This window comes from Rosa chinensis, chromosome 3 (assembly GCF_002994745.2).
Source record: "Rosa chinensis cultivar Old Blush chromosome 3, RchiOBHm-V2, whole genome shotgun sequence".
NCBI classification, from domain to species: Eukaryota; Viridiplantae; Streptophyta; class Magnoliopsida; order Rosales; family Rosaceae; genus Rosa; species Rosa chinensis.
Genome location: NC_037090.1, coordinates 18,366,832 through 18,389,303, shown reverse-complemented (window position 1 = coordinate 18,389,303; position 22,472 = coordinate 18,366,832). Strand labels below are relative to the sequence as shown.

General features: G+C 34.6%; 2 protein-coding genes across 2 annotated transcripts; one reads left to right on the top strand and one right to left on the bottom strand.

Moving 5' to 3' along the window:
• Positions 1–888: 888 nt before the first annotated feature.
• Positions 889–11,001, bottom strand: LOC112191508 (linoleate 13S-lipoxygenase 3-1, chloroplastic). Its single transcript, XM_024330857.2, has 9 exons — positions 10,683–11,001; positions 4,419–4,738; positions 4,049–4,317; positions 3,730–3,967; positions 3,142–3,435; positions 2,852–3,042; positions 2,471–2,760; positions 1,806–2,072; positions 889–1,704 (listed from the first exon to the last, which is right to left on the bottom strand). The coding sequence occupies exons 2-9, from the start codon at positions 4,678–4,680 to the stop codon at positions 948–950; spliced, it is 2,568 nt and encodes an 855-aa protein (XP_024186625.2). The 5' UTR covers positions 4,681–4,738; positions 10,683–11,001; the 3' UTR covers positions 889–947.
• Positions 11,002–17,478: 6,477 nt separating this feature from the next.
• Positions 17,479–20,909, top strand: LOC112191471 (protein BUD31 homolog 1). The gene is made up of 3 exons (XM_024330821.2): positions 17,479–17,582; positions 19,475–19,763; positions 20,533–20,909. Exons 2-3 carry the CDS (start codon positions 19,482–19,484, stop codon positions 20,686–20,688), a joined length of 438 nt encoding a protein of 145 aa, XP_024186589.1. The 5' UTR covers positions 17,479–17,582; positions 19,475–19,481; the 3' UTR covers positions 20,689–20,909.
• Positions 20,910–22,472: the final 1,563 nt, after the last annotated feature.

The following is a 22,472-nucleotide window of genomic DNA, read 5'->3' as shown; positions in this document are numbered from 1 at the left end:
TCAAGCAACTGAAGTTGGACATTGACCTAGCTCGATTTAGTAGGCAAGAAGAAATGTCTATTGTGTGCTGGATCTACTCAAGGCTGCAGCCCTTTTAAAAGGACTTACAATAATGGTACTAAATGGACTAGACTTGTCTGAGACTTACCCAAGAGAGATGAGGAATCATTCTGGATTCACAAATGATCATTTGAAAAGATGCAGGGATTCGGAGGTAATTGGTACGAGACAAGAGTTGGTCATTTGTATCCTAGAGAATACACCAAAGCTCCAGATGCTGGTAATTGATCCACTCAAAAAATTCTATTTGGGTAATGGAAAGTTGTCTCGTCCCTACCGCCGCAAGGTCGATACAGAAAAACTCGAGGGAGTAAAGACCGATGCTCAAATCATATTTCTAGGGCTGACTAGTTCAAGAATGCCAAATAATTCTGCCATTACCTTAGATATATGCTTTAATATTGACTTGGTTTGATTATTCCATTGCTGGAAAATTCTGTTTTGCTGAATATTGGAAGATGATTTTGATACGTTTTTATGTTATTGCAACTACCTACTGTTATTTTATTTTTCTTTTAGCTTATGATGATTATAGTTTGCCTAGCGAGGAGTTGGGTCAAGTTATAGAGATGTGTATGAGAACTTGGTTCCAATATTAGCAAATATTGAAAAGTTTCATACTACGTCACCAATCATGATCGATCAAACTTGCATCTATACATCTTTCATTCTCAAAGTGCTTGCATGATCTCTTGAATAGTCTGACATCCTTGCCATCAAAGCTATACCCATTACCATTACCAAACTCTGTTTCAAACTCATAATCTCATTTATTTAGTTTTTATTGCTATGCTTCTTTCACTTTTTATGTTCAAACCTCCAACTGCTTTGGACAACAAGTCATTGAAGTCAACAACTATTATACTATTATAATTTGGACAACAACCTCAAACTGTTATACTATTTGGAACACCTCTGCAAGTAACCCCAGGTTCTGAACTAGGCATGAGAAGCTCGTATGGTGAAACCCCAGCCCCACATCTATTCCGGAGACTTAAATCCCCGTTTCTTCGTGCAATCTCTTTCTCAATCCTCCTCATCTCCACTGCAAATCTGTAAAATGCCTCACTAATCTCAGTGTCAGCTGACCAGTTTGACAAGTCTTTTCTCTCCCCAATGTACTCTTCATCCGGTGAATGTGCCGAGATTATATCAATTACAGCCATGTACTTCGTTGCTTCAAATAAACTCGGCAATGAGTATATGAAGTACTGCTGAGGATCCCTAATGAAAGAAGCATACTCCGGGTCATTGCTTTTTGGAATTAGTCTCCTCATGTGTGGTGGGCGGGTTGGGACATAGCCACCATAAGGGTATTGCCCGAAGTTTAGGGCAGCGTGTTGAGCTGATGTGAGCCAAATGATGGTGGTGAGAATGGAGATGAGATCCACCGGAGTAGAGAGTTTTGGCCACCAGCTAGCGTTGCGAAGATCAGCATGTCCCAAATTGATAAATTCATTGTACCAGGATTGGAGTTCAGTATCTGAAGTGACCAAACTTGCATTAGGGTAGTAGTAATTAACATAGGTTTGAACCAATGTCTCAATTGCTGACCATATGAGGAGCCCGTCTGTTGCATAAGGGTAGTCTTGAATGAGTAGTTTTAGCCCATGCACTTGACTTGTGTCTGGTACAGCTATTCCTCTATGTCGATATAATCAAGGATAAAATCAATAATGGAAATTCCTATTTCAATTATGGTATGTACATAAATGGAGAAAGGTTCATTTCCGTAAACTAGTTACCTTCTAATGAGATCTGCAGGAAGACCTTCAAGGTCAAAGCGCCACCAATCTCGATAAGCAGCACAACTGAACTCCATGCAGTATTTAGCAGCAGTAAAATTGGACTCGACTGTCCCTCCGGCGTTGATGAGATCCTTACGGGCCATAGCATTTACCTTCAAGGTGTAGCGCAAGTGAGGTTTGAGAAGCTTGCAGATAGGATGCATAACACTCAGTTGTCTATGAGTTGCTATTGTAGTCGGTTCTATGCAAGCGTGGGTGCGTAACCTGTTTCAAAGAATGAAATTTAATCATTTGAATTTCTTTGAGACATTTCATCGAATATATATTTTCAAAAAATTTGACATCTACATATTTGGAAACTCCTTGAGGCATTTCATCAAACAACCACCGTTCAAAAAAAAAAATTTGAAATTTTGAACATTTTGAGACATTTTCATCAAACACTTTTTAAAAAAGAGGACATAAATCCACATCTTTATTCAAGTTCAATAGATACACATTCTGCATATCCTCCTCAGGATAACTAGGTGATTGTTGCTAGACTGTTCATCAAGCAAACATATAGGTGAAGAAGCTTACCTGCACGCTAAGGTCACTTGTGCAGTTTTATTCTGACATACATGTTGAATGTTGAACAATTTACTATGCAAATACATATATACCAGTGATGAACGAGTTGATGAACACTGGCATCATTGGAGCATACATGAGCCTTGCCAAGCTGCCAAAGCCAACTTGTCGTAGCATCAATTGGAGGAGTGAGAACCTGCTTGGATGCTGAATCTGAAAGACTGAGCTCAATAGCAATGGGCTTCAAAGTTCCTAATGATGTCAGGAAAAAAATTGTTCGTGTTCCATAAGCTTTCCGGTCATCTAGAGCGTTTATTTTGTTGAGAAATGGAAGAAAAATGTCATGGTAGTCTAGTATGAAAAGCTTGTTTTCTTCCAATGCCTGAAAAACCCACAATCATATATATTATTTAGCTGATATAATTTATCTATCATCTATTTATATATAGATGATGACCCAATAATACATATACCTGTTGTATGGACATGCCATTTAGTTGGCCTATTATATGCTCTTCCTTGAGTGCTGATTCTTGAGGACCATAAATGGAGGTATCTAGTTTGCTTACAGGTGGGAAAACCTCGAGCCTTTCTATGCTTAAAGGGTTTATGCCTGCAATGGTTTGGCGCCCAAATTGGTCATCTGGCAGACAATATATCTCCCCTGAAATTTAAACAATTAATTAATCTCATGGTTTCATCATAGTGTTCTCTTTCATCTAGCTTAAAAGAATGTGAAAAATCGAGAATATTATTTGCTCACTTGATTTTAATTTTGGGGGGTCAAATTTGAGGAATTCGTGGACTTTGTTCAAAATTTGAGTTCCCGGCCGGGTCTTGGATTGAAGAGAAGAAGAATCTGTATACAGACCATTGATGTCCGAATACCCCTTGACATTTCTATCTGCAGTAATTGTTGAAAGTGCATGAGTTATATTGCGGACAGTTCCTTTCAACTTTCCGACATTTAGAGCTTCTTGTTTGGGCTGCTCAAACTCTTCATCTCTAGGCACATAGATTGTCTCGAATTCGCTCACCGGTGACTCCATATTCTCATCTATTGCATCATGAATTTGAAAACCACGTCAAAAATCAGTTAATAAAAATTAGATAACAAAACACTAGACATTAGACATTTGTACACCATGTTAGACAACTAAGTTTAGAAGAAATTAATGAGATAATAATATATATATCAAACAAACATGCGCTCTTCCAGTTCCAACTAGCATATTTAAAGGTGGACGGCCGGATACCCATAAATGTTGCATATAAGTTCATAATTCCATGTTAAACAATCACGCCAGCCCCAAAATGTAATACATCAAACTTATTACTGATCAGTACTCACCTGTCTTGGTTGGAGGGCGTCCAGTTCGACAGCGTCTAGGGTGTGGGTGAACATTGCCTCCAAGGGTAGGTCTCATGTACTCAATTCCCTTATCTGGATTTCCAATGTCATTGTAACTGTCGTAGTCGTATATTCTATCAGATTGCACTCTAAGCCCAGTCCCATCGCCCCTCAGTTGAATCAGCTCTATTTCTCTTAGCTCTTTCAGCCCAGCTGGTGTCTCATTGGGTAAGTATGCCTGCAATATATAGTAGTCAAAGTGATCAAACTTAAACACTATATATTGATTTCTTGTATTGCAAGTAACTGTAACAAGTACCCTAGTAGAGAAGAAGATTCTTTTTGGCGCGTTAGACTTCTGATCTGGTTGGACCCAAGAGTTGCAGGCAAAGTGAACTAGACCTTCAATGTTAATGCTATCTAAATAGAATTCATCATCATATCTGTTACTCACTGTAATGGCTCCTGGCATCCCAAATGTTGAGTCCACCACAAACTTGACCTGGTAACTGTTCTTCTCATCACCCATTTTCGGATTCTTTGTCCAATCCAATACAGCTTCCTGGCTTAGTTTCGGCTTCACTCCCTCTTAATTTGTTTGGACATGCACAAAACCGATCAATGAAAAATCCAAAATCGATTTAACTCACAATATATATAGAGAAATGGAAAACTAACCAAGTACTTACTTGGGGCAGTTTGAGTACTAACAAGCTGTAGAAGTACCCCACCCTTGTAATCATCGTGTCTTCTGTCGCCGAACCAATGAAGCATTGTGTCGACATTGATATTTACCTTCTGATGAATATTCTTTACAGTGATTATGGCAATGAGTTCGAAAGTCACTGCAGGCTTCTCTGCGGTAAGAGCAAGAGAGGATGTTACCATGTCCACATGATCAAGAGCACCATTGGTTGTTGTATTAAGATTCACTACCGCTACGTTTGCCATCTTCTTCTTCTTCCATTGTAACTCGACTCTCCTTGTCTTGGTCGTCGAAGAAAACAAACTGGCAGGAGAAGGAAGTTTTTGGATGCTTAAGGCTCTTGGTTTTGAACAAAGGGGATTGAAATCATGAGCTACCAGAGTTACGCCCATAATAGATGCCATAACTCTCATATGTACTTGTGTGTGGTAAATTGATTCTAAAAGCTTCTATATATATATAGTAATATCATCATGTTAATTATTGGACTTCATGTAGTAGTATTTGAAGAACAGTATGTAGTGAAAGTTATGGAAAACGTTTTTTTTTTCCTTCGATTGAATAAAGTTGTGAAAAATGTCGAACTCAATTGTATGTACAATGTTTTTTTTTTTTTTCCCCATATATCCATGCATTTGTGCAGATCAATTATTTGTGGTCCATGAGACCATGACTTTAACTTGCTGGGTCAATATCCATACCAACAATATTAGGGGGGCGGTGTCAGTATCTATACCAACAATTAGGGTGGCGTATTCTATTTGGATTTCAATAGATTCTAGGCAAAGAAACGGGAACGCGTGTAAATATTTTGATTAGATCTTCATCACTCTGCTCTATTTATCGTGAAGCAAATGGTGTGGTAGATAGATTGACCCATCATGCTAGTGTTGATTACTTAGATGATTATTGATTAAATGAGACACCTGTGATTATCCAGGATGTTCTTTATGAGAATTCTTGTACTAGTCCTCGAGGTTTAGATAATATGTCTCCCTCACTGTACAATTATCCATCTATTATTAATAATAATTCCGGGCATGGAACTGAGCCTCCTAGTTAGACTGAGTTCCAAACCCCGTTTCAAAAAAAAAAGAAAAAAAAAAGCATCGTAGCCAAAATGATCACCATTTTCATCACAATAATTCGAGAAACTTTTCTGTGCTACAGCTGACATGGTTTGACTTACCAATTAATGATAATTTAACACATAATCTTGTATTTAGTTTAATTAAAAGGGCAATGATATAGGGTCTCAATGAGGCCTAAGATTTTTGACCTCAATCCTAGGTGTCAAGCCATGTCACCTATACACCTCACTAATTTGTCAAATTATGTCATGTCATTCTTGAATAAAAAGACTATCTTATCCTTTCAAAATCTAATGGCTCTAAATTATTTTAGTTTTATTCTAGAAAAGATACATTATTTTCTTTTCTTTTCTTTTTTTATTATATATATATATATATATAATTCGTCTAAAAAAAATTATATTTATATATTTTTGTGAATATATATATATATATATATATATATATCTATAATTCGTCAAAATATATATATATATATATATATATATATATATGTTGTTGAATATATAACGGCTCTAAATTATTTTGACTTTCTTCTAGAAAAAATATTGTTTGGTTTTTTTCCTTTCTTTCTTTTTCATTATACATATTCAAAAAAAAATATGGGTGTGTGTGTGTGTGTATATATATATATATATAATTCGTCCAAAAAATTTATATATTTTCGATGGAGAATTAATGTGGTGTGTATATATAAATATATATTAATATCGTAATTATAATCCATGAAATCTGGTAAATTGAAGTAATTTTTAAATCTTTTAATAAATAAATTTAATAAAATTAATGGAAGATTAGTTACATTAGATTAACAAGTTAATTTGAAAAGTCAAAAATTAAATTGGATTCACAAAAATGGAAAGAAAATGTATTTAAATCGTAATTTTAACTCATAAAATCTGGTGATTGAAAACCTAGATATCTAAATTGATTGGGAAGTTGATATCTGAAAAGAAATTGCTTAATATGGAATACAATATATTGCACATGAGGAAATTAATTTTTGAAAGTATACTTGTTTTGTTGATCCCAAATTTTTCAATAGACAATAATGATTTTTAAATGTGAATGATAGCTTCTATTTTAGTGTAAATATGTCATTAGAAAAAAGTTCCCAGTGAACTCTACTTGTTCATTATTAGCTACTTAGTACTTTTTTGTTCGTATAAGACATGTTAGTACTTAGCTGACTTTCAATTTCAATGTGAATGATATATGGCTTCAATTTTAGTGTGAATATGTTATTAGGGAAAGATTCCCCGTTGACCTTTACTATTGGCGACTTAGTACTTGTTCGTGCAAGACACACTAGCTTATTTTAAGTTTCAATGGATGATGGCTTCTATTTTAGTGTGAATATGCCATTCGGGAAAGGTCTCCAGTAAACTTTACTGGCTCATTATTAGCTACTTAGTACTTATTGTTCGTGTAAGACATGCTAGCTAACTTTAAATTTCAGTATGGATGATGACTTCTATTTTAGTGTAATTATGTCATTAGGAAAAGGTCCCTAGTGAACTTTACTAGCTCATTATTGGCTACCTAGTACTTATTTGTTACTGTAAGACAATGTGGATGATGACTTCTATTTTAGTGTAATTATGCCATTAGAAAAAGATCCTCAGTAAACTTGATCATCTCATCATTGGCTACTTAATACTTACTTGTTCGTGCAAGACATGTTAGCTCTTTCAGTTTCAGTAGATGATGACTTCTATTTAAGTGTGATTAGGCCATTAGGTAAAGATCTCCAATGAACTCTACTAGCTCATCATTGGCTACTTAATACTTACTTGTTCGTGCAAGACATGTTAGTTTTTTCAGTTTCAGTATATGATGGCTTCTATTTAAGTGTGAACATGTCATTAGGTAAAGGTCTCCAGTGAACTCTACTGGCTCGTTAGTACTTATTTGTTACTGTAAGACATGTTAGCTGACTTTAAATTTCAGTGTGGATGATGATTTCTATTTCAGTGTAAATATGCCATTAGGGAAAAGTCCCCAGTAAACTTTATTGGCTCATTATTAGCTACTTATTACTTATTTGTTCGTGTAAAACATGTTAGCTGACTTTAATATTAATGTGGAAGATGACTTCTATTTTACATCTTCCGTAATTGCACTTTTTCTTTGATTATTGCTGTGTTATACACCTATTGTTTATTGAATTTCTACATAGTATTAATAACATTATGATTGTTTTTTCATGTAAAAATAAACGAACAGTTGTATGAATGAAGTCTCACTTGACGTTTAAGGAACACTTCTTAATGTTGCGTTTAGATGAGACAATATGAAATTATCGAGAAATTTTGAAGTGATGGAATCTAGAATTTTATCAATTCAATTTATTAATGATATTTTCTTACCTCTTCAATTACCAGATTTCATAGATTTTAATTACGATTTCAATACATTTTCTTTCCATTTTTGTGGATCCAATTTAATTTTTGACTTTTCTAATTAATTTGTTAGTGTAAGGTAAACTAATCATCCATTAATTTTATTAAATTCATTTATTAAAAGAGTTGAATAGTACTTCAATTTATCAAATTTGATGGGTTATAATTAAGATATTAATATATTTTCTTTCCATTTTTGTGAAATCAATTTTAAATTTGGCTTTTTTTTAATCAAATTTTTTTATATAAATTTTGTGGTTTAGAACTATGACATTAATATATACAGATCTTATCCAGAGCGGAGCTCCGCTTTGAAAATTAACGTGTGAAGTTTAAGTTTTGGGTCACTTTTCGGACGCATATCCACATCTCGACCGTTCAGTTTTTAGGTACTAGTGTATAGATCGTCTCTGCAAATTTTCAGCCAAAATGATGATCGTTAAGGCATTAATAACTCCCTTAAAGCTAGTACGGTTCAGGTTGACAGATTCAGTCCGTCCATTGGTTTAAGAGAGTTAGATACCTTAACGATCATCAATTTGGTTGAAAATTTGCAGAGATGATCTATACACTAGTACCTAAAAACTGAACGGTCGAGATGTGGATATGCGACCGAAAAGTGACCCAAAACTTGAACTTCACACGTTATTTCAAAGCGGAGCTCCGCTCTGGATCGGATCTGTTAATATATATATATTTATACCTTATTAATTCTACATCGAATATACATATATAAATTTCTGTGCGAATTATATATATACATATATAATATGATTATATATATATATGTTTGTGAATATATATATATATATATATATATATATATTTATACACACAAACACATTTGTATATAATTTTTTTTGACGAATTATATATATATATATATATATATATTCACAAACATATATATATATATATAATTATATATATAACAAAAAAAAGAAAGAAAAAAACTAAAATAATATATTTTATTTTTGATGAAAACTAAAATAATTTAGAACCATTAGATTTTGGAAGAATAAGATAGTCTTTTTACTCAAGAATTACACGGCATGATTTGGCTAATAGGTGATGTGTGTAGGTGACATGATGATTGAGGCCACAAATCATTTTCCTAATTGAAATTATGTTGGGATTCAAATTTGCTCACTACCTTTATTTAAGTGGTGATACCACCACTCTATGAAATTTTGACACGTAATATTGATTTTAACTATAGTTAAACTACAGTTAAACATATAAAAATAATTAAACTAAATAAATTTTATAATAAAGAGAAATATAAAGAACAATTTAATTAAATTCCTCTCTCTCTCTCTCTCTCTCTCTCTCTCTCTCTCTCTCTCTCTCTCTCTCTCTCTCTCTCTCTCTCTCTCTCTCTCTCTCTCTCTCTCTCTCTCTCTCTCTCTCCCCTCGTTAATTATCTTCCTTCCTATTGCTTCCCAGATGCGAAATACAAATGAGCACGAGGAATTGCAAGTGGTTGTTGTTATATCTCGTCCGGCTGTTAAAAGTGTTTATCTACGAAAATTGGTCAATGCCTCACACTGCAGTGAAACTAAAGTTCCCCTACTATTGAGACGAAGAAAGCCTTGAACTGGAACCACCTCCAAAGGATGAGCTGTGATACCTGAGACCTTCTATACAACTGTTGTAAAGCAACCACTATCGAAATCTTTGACAGGAATGAGTACCAAAGTTTGAAAATTTTCAAGTTTTTAGATATTGTGACAAATGCAGCTAGTTTTTGAATGATCTTCTGATCTCAACTGCAACAATTCATAACATCATGTTACTGCATTTAAAATTGTATTAGACGCAATGATCAAAAGTATCTCGTGTTTCCAATTGTAGCAACAAAAAAGAAAAGAAAAACACTCCAAAATCCAGAAAAAGAAGAAACCCAGAAAACTGACGTCAAACTTCTCTTGGTTTGATTCTTTGGTTTTCTTTTTCCATTTGGATTCTCTGGTCACCATGAGGATTTTTGGATTTGCCAATTTGCTTGAGATTATAGGATTCTTTGATTATACCTAAGAAGCACCGATACGGGTACGAGTATCCGGATACGATACGGTCGGATCCGTCGATACGGCAAATCTTAAATGTAATTGGATACGGGTACGTGAAGGATCCGTCAAATAAATAAATAAATATATATATATATATATATATATATATATAATTAGAAAAGTAACATGTTATGACATTTAGAGGCAGCAAGTAACATGTTTACTGACCATTGCAACTATCATTTTGTACTTATCCTCTTCCTAACATGTTAGTCATGTTACGGAATGAGTGGCAAGTGGCAACAATTAATGAATCAGCAGCATTGAAAAGTCTAAATTAATTGAATGTATATAGGCCAGGGGTTCCATGCTTTTGTTGACTTTCCCGATTAAATGTTGCAATCTGCAAATTACTAGAAGCTTGCAAATCACTTTCCCATATCCTTCAATCATCAAACCCATGAAACCCATACCCTTATCCTTCTATCATCAAACAATCAAACCATAAAACCCATGAAAGTGATGAAACCGTCAGATCCTTCTAGTCGAAAGAGAAAAAAAACAAAACAAAAACAAAAACCCATTATTCGATTACTCCCTTACTGATCAGTTCAACAATTCAAAGCATCAAGAAACCATCAGATCAAACCCATATCCTTATCCTTCTATCATCAAACAATCAAACCATAAAACCCATGAAAGTGATGAAACCATCCGAAGCAGAGAAGAGAAGAGAACGTACCTGAAGCGTGTCTAACTGAAGCTCCAAGCGGATCAAAGAAGAGGAGAACTGGAGAAGTTTGATTGATCTTAGCTGCAACTTACGAAGACGAGGAGAAGAGAAGAGAACGACCGAAGCGGAAGAGAACCAGGAACTGAACGAAGCGGAAGAGATAAGCGCTGAGAGTGAGAGTAGGTCGCGATGTTTTGTGTTTTTTTAATGGTTAAAAGTCAATATTACCCCGCGTATCCAAGTTATTTACATCATTACGTATCTGGATAGGATACGCACGTATCTAAATTCGGATCTGTGTATCCGCTGGTATCCGACCGTATTCGACCGTATCGTACCCATTTTCGGACCCGATACGGGATACGAGGCCAAAATCACGTATCCGTGCTTTGTAGGATTATACCCAATCCTAAACTTGCCAATTTCGAGGATTCAAATCAAATCTAGAAGGATTTTGGGTCTGATATGAGGTTTAGTAAGAGGAGAGGTTTTGTTTCTAGGATTCAAATCAAATCGAGAAATGAGGTGTAGCAGAAGAAGAGGAAAGGTTCTGCTTCGGTCAAGGTAGATGAATGATTAAATATGAGAGAGAGATGGAGGAAATAATTTTTTTTCTTTATTATTTATTTTTTAATTAAATTTAAATTCATTATGTCTAACCATAGTTACAACTTACAACCAATAATAGTATAACACTATAGAGTGATGTATCGAGCAAATTCGAATCCATTATATTGTTTCATTATTCTGGGAAAAAAAACCTTTTTAGATTCCCCTTCATCTTCTTACCCAATCTCCCCTGAAAGATACACGTCTAGAGGGGACGATGGCACAACGCCATCTCCGTCGAGATTAGTCATGTTGGAACTTGCTCTCTCGACGCTTAAAATAGTCTCTCTCAAGACGGAACTTGCTCTTGCTAGGGACGTATTTGTAGAGTGCATCTGTGGGGATGTCGTAGAAGACGAATTGATCCTGGAAAATGTTAAGGACGATGACGATGAAGCCGGCTATGCAACCAGTGGCGGAGCCAGAAATTTTAGTTTGCTGGGGCACAAAAAAAATAAATAATTATAGCAAAACATTAAAAAAATTGTATATGTAATATATATATTACAACGGGTACGTAATTTTCTTCGACGATATTTCATTGGTGTAAAAAGTATAGAAAAAAGAGTTAGAAGAAAGCATATAGTACGTATATTAGTATTGTATTGTATGGAGATTTCATAGGTATTGTATATTAGTATTGTATTGCCTGTATGAAGATTAGTATATTGTCCCTTTTCTATACCAAAAAAAAACAAAAACAAAGTAAAGTATGCTGCAAGAGTCGAACCGGGGACCTAGTGTCCACAACAAAAGCTGCAGGACCACTCTGCCAAATTGGCAATTAGTAATTTATGTAGTCTAAGTTGTATTTGTATGATTCTCAGTGGGGCACGGAACCCACTAGGCCCCTATGTGGCTCCGCCTCTGTATGCAATTGAAGGTGAAGTCGTAGGTGTAGAGAGTGAAAGGTTAGAGAATGGGTAGGAGAGTGTGGGACTGCCTATGGCTGGGAATGGGGATGGGAGAATGATGACAAGATCGACTGCGAAGTTGGTATTCATTGATGAGATAAACAAAATAATCAAATTCGATTTATTCAATAAGATTCAATTCCGTAAACTTACCTCTTATCTTTTCCTCTTAACCCAGGAATCTCACTATCTCAGTAATACATTCTATGTAGGCCTCATCAAAAAGCCCGCGGATCAAGTGGGCCGATGGAGGCCCGCCAGCCCGGCCCGTCAAAAAACCCGCAAAAGCCCGCCATGGTGGGCCGATGGAGGCCCGCAAAAAAGCCCGCAAAAATCCGGCCCGGCCCATAGGCCCGGCCCGCCAAAAGCCCGCTAGGCCCGGCCCGTAAAAGCCCACTAGGCCCGGCCAGTAAAAGCCCGCAAAATATTATATATATATATATATATATATATCTGTGTGTGTGTGTGTGTGTTTATATATATATATATATATATATAAATATATATATATATATATATGTATGTGTGTGTGTGTGTTATATATATAGATATATCTATATGTGTGTGTGTGTTTATAAATATATATATATATATAGACACATATAGATATATATTTGTGTGTGTGTTTATATAGATATATATATAGTCATATAGATATATATATATATAGATATATATATATATATATCAATATATCATATATGTGTGTGTGTTTATATATATATATATATAGAGAGAGAGAGAGAGATATATATAGATATATATATATATATATCAATATATATATGTGTGTGTGTGTGTGTTTATATATATATATATATATTAATATATATGTGTGTGTATAGATAGAGAGAGAGAGATATATATATATATATATATATATATATATATATATATTGTGTGTGGAAGTTCTTATATTATTATACTTCTATATAAAATATGTGCATATATATATTCTACATATCGGTTGACCAATCCGATCGGATTCGAAAATATGGTGAAATTGGCTAAATTTTTTACCACACTCATAATTTATTGTAATAAACTCATCCAACGGTCGGTTTTTCCATTTTCTTTGAATTGATAGGGGTTGCTCTTTGGAGTGTATGATATATAAATATAGGTTTATAAGAGTAACTACGTTTGACCTAGTTGATCGAATTCGAAACGAGAACCAAATTGGCTGAATTTTCTACAACCACCATAAAACATTACAATCTCTCCATTGAGCGGTTGGTTTCTCCGAATTCATTTTCTACTTCATGGTTGCTTTAGAATGAACCTAAACAATTTAAATGCAATGTATAAGTCATACAACTATAGGAATAAAATTTGTATAGACCAATGTGTTTGTAATTAAAATTAATTTTTTTTATCTTATATCCACGCACATCCATTGATGGAATATATACAAACGTGATGTGAAAAAATAAGCACGTTTCGCAGTTGTCACGGCATCGGTCAACCAATAAAACATATAAGTGACTACGGTTGACCAATCCGATCGGATTCGAAAATATGGTGAAATTTGCTAAATTTTTTACCACACTCATAATTTATTGTAATAAACTCATCCAACGGTCGGTTTTTCCATTTTCTTTGAATTGATAGGGGTTGCTCTTTGGAGTGTATGATATATAAATATAGATTTATATGAGTAACTACGTTTTATCTAGTTGATCGAATTCGAAACGATAACCAAATTGGCTGGATTTTCGACAATCACCATAAAACATTACAATCTCTCCATCGAGCGGTTGGTTTCTCCGAATTCATTTTCTACTTCATGGTTGCTTTAGAATGAACCTAAACAATTTAAATGCAATGTATAAGTCATACAACTTTAGGAATAAAATTGGTATAGACCAATGTGTTTGTAATTAAAATTAATTTTTTTTATCTTATGTCCACGCACATCCATTGATGGAATATATACAAATGTGATGTGAAAAAATAAGCACGTTTCGCGGTTGTCACGGCATCGGTCAACCAATAAAACATATAAGTGACTACGGTTGACCAATCCGATCGGATTCGAAAATATGGTGAAATTGGCTAAATTTTTTACCACACTCATAATTTATTGTAATAAACTCATCCAACGGTCGGTTTTTCCATTTTCTTTGAATTGAAAGGGGTTGCTCTTTGGAGTGTATGATATATAAATATAGGTTTATAAGAGTAACTACGTTTGACCTAGTTGATCGAATTCGAAACGTGAACTAAATTGGCTGGATTTTCTAAAACCACCATGAAACATTACAATCTCTCCATCAAGCGGTTGGTTTCTCCGAATTCATTTTCCACTTCATGGTTGCTTTAGAATGAACTTAAACAATTTAAATGCAATGTATAAGTCATATAACTTTAGGAATAAAATTAGTATAGTCCAATGTGTTTGTAATTAAAATTAATTTTTTTTATCTTATGTCCACGCACATCCATCGATGGAATATATACAAACCTGATGTGAAAAAATAAGCACGTTTCGCAGTTGCCACGCCATCGGTCAACCAATAAAACATATACGTGACTACGGTTGACCAATCCGATCGGATTCAAAAATATGGTGAAATTGGCAAAATTTTTTACCACACTCATAATTTATTGTAATAAACTCATCCAACGGTCGGTTTCTCATTTTCTTTGAATTGCTATATGTAGCTCTTTGGAGTGTGTGACGTATAAATATAGATTTATAAAAAATTAGTGTCTTTAAAAATTTATTTATCAACAAATTAGTATCTATGTATAAATATAGATTTTTTTTGGTACAATATAGTTATATAGATTGTTATCTTTGGTTGTATTTGATCATTATCCATTGAATTTCCAAAGCTTGATTAAAAAAAAAATACTTGTGTCTTTAAATATTTATTTATAAATAAAGCCCGCAAGGCCCGGCCCAAAAAAGCCCGCAAGGCTAAGCCCGGCCCGGCCCGAAAAAGCCCGCAAGGCCCGCTTTATATGGACGGGCTTGGATCCTTTGATTTTTAATAAAGCCCGGCCCGGCCCGGCCCGCAATTATTTAAAAATATAGCAAGGCCCGGCCCAAGCCCGCTATGAATGGGCCGGGCCCGGCCCGGCCCGTTGACGACCCCTAATTCTATGGATTTATTAAACTGAATCCATGAAATTGCCTAAACTACCCGATAAAAAAAACTGCATAAATATATCAATGAATGGGTTTACATTTGGGAATGCTTTGCATGTTCATATCACCCTGCATAATCACAGTACTAAAGTTGCAGAAGAGGACAATATTGAGATGGTGGGGATCGTAAAGAAGTGCAGATGTAAGAGGTAGGAAGCGAATACCAAAAGACCCAAAAAGGTCTTTACCTCATATAACAAAACAATTGTATATTAATTAAATAAAATACAAATCCAAGTGTCAATTTATTACTGGTAAGTGATACCATGTCTACGGTAGGACAGAAAAATTTCTCAAACATGAACTCCAGCACGTGTAATAATCTCCACCAAAAAAAAAAGGAGACGCAAATCCAAAATCTCTTGTTTTCCTCATGACATTAGGGCTATATTTGGTAATGCATACGGACCTTTTTGCCAAGAAAAATCCAAATTTGGTAGGTATTGTTTCTTAAAAAAAAATTCGGCATATTGGTATTAAAGCCAAATTGTTTTTTTATTTTTTATTTTTATATTTTTATATTTTTATATTTTTATGTATACTATAAAAAGGTGCGGCTATTACCACCCTATCATTTTCTTTGTTTACCCTACTTGCTCATTACACCTTACATTTTAATTTCAATTATGAAATTTCCTTATCTAACATATTTCTCTTTTCAAGAATATCCTTATATGACATATCCAATTGAAAAAAATATTTTTAACAAAAATCTCTCATTTAATTTATACTAATAAAAAACTAAAATATATTAAAATTTCTTAATAAAATCATAATCTATTTCAAAAAATTAAATCATAATCTAATTTACCTTCATTTTTTTAATTTTGTTTTTTTTTTCAATTCCAGTGTTCTCTATTTCAATCCATGTAAAAAGATTAGTATGTTTCTTTAAAAAAAAAAAGATTAGTAAGTCTAGAACTATGAGCAATGAAGATGAGATTGATTTTATTTTTTTTGTGTTTTAAATTTTTACTTTTGGTGTTCACAAATGGTATTACAAAGATTTTGATAAAGTTAACACTAATAGTTTTGTGAATTGAATAACGAATTAACGATGAGGAGACAACAAAAAGACAAAAAAAGAAGAAGTAATAAATTCAAATTTGGGTGCAGAAGATAAAGATTAATATTATCCAATTAGAAATTAAGTAATCTTTGTATTTAATTAATTACTTATGTAATTATTTTTCCTCACATTTTTAGATTTTAGAAAATTAGTGTACTTATTAGTTATTTTGTACTTGAGTAATATAATCATTTAATAATTCAAATATTTGTAGGGTGACAATGGCCGCTTCCTTTACCAAATTTCAAAATCGACACCATACCGGTATTAAAGGAATCAATTATTTTTCAAGGAGCATATTTAGGGCCCCAATACGGCCTTTACTCATTTCTGGACAATGTTCAGACCAATGATTCACAGCTGCACCACAATAACCACAAAAACTTTAGGACGACACATGTCTGATAATCTACTTCCAAGTTGTGCATTCTCTCGGGAACTTGCACATCCATGGGGAACTTCTCCGTCTTCACCATTTGGGAAGCAAGAACAAGTTGAAGGACTAGGACCATAAATTTAACATTCCTTGTGACCACCATTAGCTTCGTACGTATTTAGCTTGTGACCACCTCTCCATCACCCAATTCTTAAGATCGATATTCCATTAATTGATAGCTTTGGTGGTTGATCGGGTTCCTAATTTTGGGTCTGAATGTACTTCTCACATTTAGGGAGTATATTCAACTCCATTGTCGATTAACATACTTTTACTTAATAAATTTATAATCCAATGGTCTATATCATAAATTAGTCTTTAAAGATCATCTTTGTAAAAAATCAACCGAATCGCAAATCGTTTAGTTATCCAATTGAATCAAACAAATAAATTGTTCTAACAACACTTATTACTATTATAATGAACCGTCCACGTATTTCATAGAAATGAATAACTAAAAGGTCTTCAGATTGATTGACTTTTTACAGAGCTAATCTTTGAATTACGTTATATACAATATGATGATTGGATTAGAAAATTATAAAGTTATTATGCGTTAATTGGTAATATGGGTTAATATGTTTTTAGGGGTGAACCTAAGAATTGTTCGTAAAAAGTAGGGATTAAAACGACGTCGTAGGAGTGCTCTTTCCATATAAATCCCGAACCTGAGAGATCGAGTCCCTCTCGTCTCTGCAACGCCGTCGACTCTGCTCACCGTCACCAGGTACCGTAAGCTCTTCTTTCTTCAGTTTTTGATTTCTAGGGTTTCATTCGTCTATTAATTTCGTTGTGAGAATTTGACTCCAATGCTTAGCTACTCTGCAAATTAATATGGTCTATTAATTTGATTTAGTTCATGCGATCCCGTTAGGTTTAATTACATGTTTTAGCAGCAACGATTCTGCTGCGTTCGTCCAATTTAAGGGCTCTGTCTCAAGTGGCTAGCCCAGGGTTTGAACCCCTTAAGATCTGTACTTTTTTTTAGAGCTTCCTGCCTCCTGTAGATTGTAGGGTTTGGCAGAGGTTCTAGTTTTGAACCTGGGTCTACAAAGCGCTTGGGGGATTTTTGGGGATGGTCTGTTGTGCCAGACTCGAAAAAGTATAATTTTGCGTTAGTGGCCCAAGTGCATTACCAATTCCTAGTATTGGATTTCAGCTACTTGCAATGCCATCCAATAAGGAAGCCAGTATAATGTCTCTTGTGCTGTCTAAGAAGTCTAAATTGCTCTCAACCTGTTGCCCATCTCTTAAGTGGGTACCCCTTTCCATTCGTTCGACTTTCCAGATCTAATGAGCTGTTAGTTTTAAGTGATTCTTTGTAATTACAATTTATAAATAGGACCTGTTTGGTAGAGAATGTTTTGTACTCCGGGGCATGCCCTGTGGGCTATGCATTAAACTTTTGTTCGAGTAAAGCTAGATTAATGAACTATGAGTCTTGATTGTGGGAGTTGGGCGTCTGCCTTAATAGTTCTCTTGGTATTCAGAAAGAAATTGGATAGGGTCAGCTTTGTGGGGTTGGAGGAAAAACTTGTAGCATAAGGACTTGGTTCGTTTAGTTTACAACCTCATGGTTTTTATATGCATCTCATTTTCTTGTGTCTTTAATAGATTTTATATCTTACTCTCTTGTTATCAAGAGTTGTGTTCTGATATACTTGCACTTGATGACCACTCTTTTTCAACTTTGGATGGATTGCAATCTTGGTGTGCGTTATTTGAGTTCCTCACTTTATTATTTTCTATAAATGGATAGCTATGGAAGAAGTGAAGATTGTGACATGCCTTAGTTATTATTAGGCTGTGGCACGTTCAAATGATGGGTCATTGCATAATGTTATTGAGAATGATGTATCTTAGAAACTTGACTGATGTACTTGCAGTAACTGAGATGGGTTGTTACATGTTTATTTTTGTGACTTTGAGTAATACATTTATGTTAATTAAGATCAGTTGTCTTATATTTTTTCATAATATTAATACCAAGTTATGAGTTTGTACTAACTTCTATCAGATGACTGCAGTATCTACACTATTAATGAAGAGTCAACTGACATATGTCATAAAAGTAAAAGTAATAACACCCAACTTCATCTAACCACACTGCTCCCTTCAAAACTTTTCAGACAACCCCCATAACTTCTTTCTCTTCAGTTACATAACTTTTAACGCCCATTGGGACCGCAACCTATATACCCTCTTAGTGATGATAGTAAGTTACAGTATGGTACTATGGTATATTGCAATACAATATGTTAATACAGCTATCTCTCATTAAATAGTACAGTCAGAGCAAGTGTTTGGTGATTTGAACATTACAATTGTTTCTTGAAACCATAATGAGAGGAAACTGAAATTACTTAGTGGTTCGCTTTTCAAGTTGTGGATTCCGCTGCCGCCGATGGTTTTTTGTTTTAGTGTGTTGCTTTTTGTGTATTTATGTATTTAATTCATTATTAGTAGTAATAAAGTTGTTTTGATGATTATTGTACTGATTTTATCATTTTGATATTATCTGAGACATCCTCTTATCTTGTTGGGACATTTAATTGTTTTGATGTTGATGCCCTTTTGAATTCAGATAATTTACTCATCCTATGTTGCCACTGATGACAGGTAGAAAATGCCTAAGGTAAAGACTAATCGAGTCAACTACCCAGAAGGCTGGGAACTGATCGAGCCTACTCTTCGCGAACTGCAAGCAAAGATGAGAGAAGCTGAGAATGATACTCATGATGGTAAGAGGAAATGTGAAACCTTATGGCCTATTTTCAAAATTGCGCATCAAAAGAGCCGTTACATTTTTGACCTTTACCATCGGAGAAAAGAAATTTCCAAGGAATTGTATGAGTTCTGCCTGGACCAAGGTTATGCAGACCGCAATCTAATTGCTAAGTGGAAGAAGGTTTGTCTCAGAATCTCTCTTTATTTGATACTGTTAGGCTAATTTTGCCTTTTGGTTTATTTGTGAATAGAATTGACTCAGAGGCTAATGAATTTGAAAATCAACCTGCCCATTTGTGATTTGAGACTTCAGTAATTAGTGATGAAAGTACTGTAAATGAGCAAGAAAAAATACAGTAAAGGAATAAATTGGAGTCGCTATAGCATTCTAGAACTTTAGCCATGCAAGGCAGATACATAGAGGTTAGACGCACCTATAATATGACATGTAGATGCCTAAGAAATTTCTGATAAGAGTCGATATAAAAGGTGTTCAACATTGGTTAAACTCATTGTCTGTGGTATTTTGCTACATGCATTGGAAGTGGCAATGTTTGATATTAAGATGCTACAGGAACACCTGTCCTATATATTTTTGGAGGTTGTTATGTTAAATTATTGGGTTACAGTTACTTCAAGTTGTACGTTGGACATGACTTGCATATACCTAAAGGTGTTCAACATTGGTTAATCTTTTCTGAAGTTCTCTTGCTACATGCAATGGAAAAGCATGTTTTGATATTATGATGCTAAAGGATTACGTTTGTCATATATTAGGAGGGTGTTATGTAAATTTATTGGATAACAGTGACTTCAATTAGTGAATTGAAAAAATAATAATGATAATGATAATATCACATCAAACTCATATACTGTGCTATATACTTGTCCAAGTCTCTTAATTTTGACTCTTAACTTTAACTTTAATGATATCTGGTTTGCTTTTGCAGCCTGGTTATGAACGTCTCTGCTGTTTGAGGTGCATGCAGCCTCGGGATCACAACTTTGCCACCACATGTGTCTGCCGAGTGCCCAAGCATCTGAGAGAGGAGAAGGTTATAGAGTGCGTGCATTGTGGCTGCAGGGGCTGTGCCAGTGGAGATTGATTACTGGTCTCTTATTCAACCTTGAATGCTTTGCGTAGATTATCCTTTGTACCATGTATAGAGACTGTACCCCTTTAACTGACCTTGAACCTTCTCAAGCTGGGACTTATAATAGTATGTCTTCTCTTGCAAGAACAAATTGTTGTGATTTTAACCAACTGCAACTTGAAAGCTAAAAGAAAGCATGCTTTAGTATATGCATTATTTGATTTTGTTTTTCATGGGTTCTTGGGTTTGCTCACTGATAATTTTGCTTGAAGATTCATAAAATAGTGGGTCTCTTCTTCTCAGTAATTTTTATGATTCACTACTTCCAGTTCACCACTTTGAATGTCTGCTTTCTCGGCTAGAGGACTCTTTGGGCTACCAGTAGATTCTTGTTCGAGGAAAGCTTTTATAGTTCATTCTTAGGTGGGAATGGGAAGTGGAAAAGCCTAAAACACAATACACTGGTCAATTAAGCTGTTCCTAGTCCCGCACAAAAGAAAAAGAAAGAAAAGGAGGGAACAAAGGAATCAAGACCTACCCTACATTCTACAAATTGTGTTTGATATCCAAAAAGCTCCTAAACCATCAGTGCATAAAAATCTGAATCCTTCTAAAACCATTGAATCTCCTTGCTTCATGATCCACGCTTAGGAAGTGGGAGGTGTGATTACTATTTACAATCATGAGTAAGTCTGATAATATAAGTGTCTCTACTATTACGCACTAAATCAGTGATGGCAAACATGCTGTTAATGATAGAGAAGGATCACTTAAGCCTCTTGGCCAAGTGGGTAGAAGTTGCCTTCTTTCTAGAATTCTAGGTACGTAATGATATTGGCACCCCTGTTTAGCTTCTGATACCAAAAATCAAATACCTAACTATTCTTATACAATGACGAACTCGAGCATCCTGAGCTAAATAAGAGCGTTAGAATTTCATTTTTTGTTTTGAACACCCAAATATATATCTGTGTGCGGTTACACTTTGAAGAATGAAATATAAGAATACCTAACCCATGTACATGAATTGCAGTATCACATTCTTGATCAAGTGATGGGACTAACACCTAACAACTACAGTATCCCACCGAACAGTTACAGTATCCAGATTAGGCATGTCTTTTTGTCAAATTTGATGCCGGTGCATACATACTTGCTCGGCCCATTTGTAAAGTAAGATTGAAATAAAATAGATCGAGTAGGAAAGAAGCCAGACTAATCAAAATAAACATTCTGCCCTGGACTCCAATATCTTTCTTAAAACAGAAAACGTTGAGGTTTGCAGGAAACAAAAAGCAGCTGTAGTTGTTGAAATTTAGAGATGGAAAGGAAAAGGAGAAGAGCGAGGCTGGTTTGCGTGAGTAGGAAAGGCTACATATGTCATGCTTTTTAAATACATGTTCTTGTAAAGATCATGCAGGAAAGTAAAGGAAAAGCACTTTGTTGCTTGCTAATATTGACCACATAAAAGTACAACCAGATAATATTATCAAGTTTTACACCTTGGAATTCTGCTGGATTAATGAAAAAGCAAAACAAACAAAAATGGTAAAAATTAATTGAGAAGAGATTGTGAGAATCTGAAACACGTCTTTTATGTTTTCAATATTGTCAATTAATTTAAATTTTTTTATTTTTTTTTAGAATAATGAGACTTTTATTCAAAGGCTAACCAAATTACAAAACAAGGGAATAACCGGTGGTAGACAAAAATTCACCACTCTCCTCCCTAGAACCTGAACCAGTTACGGGTTCGTCATTAACAATGACATCCATGAGCCAAGAAGGCCCAACCC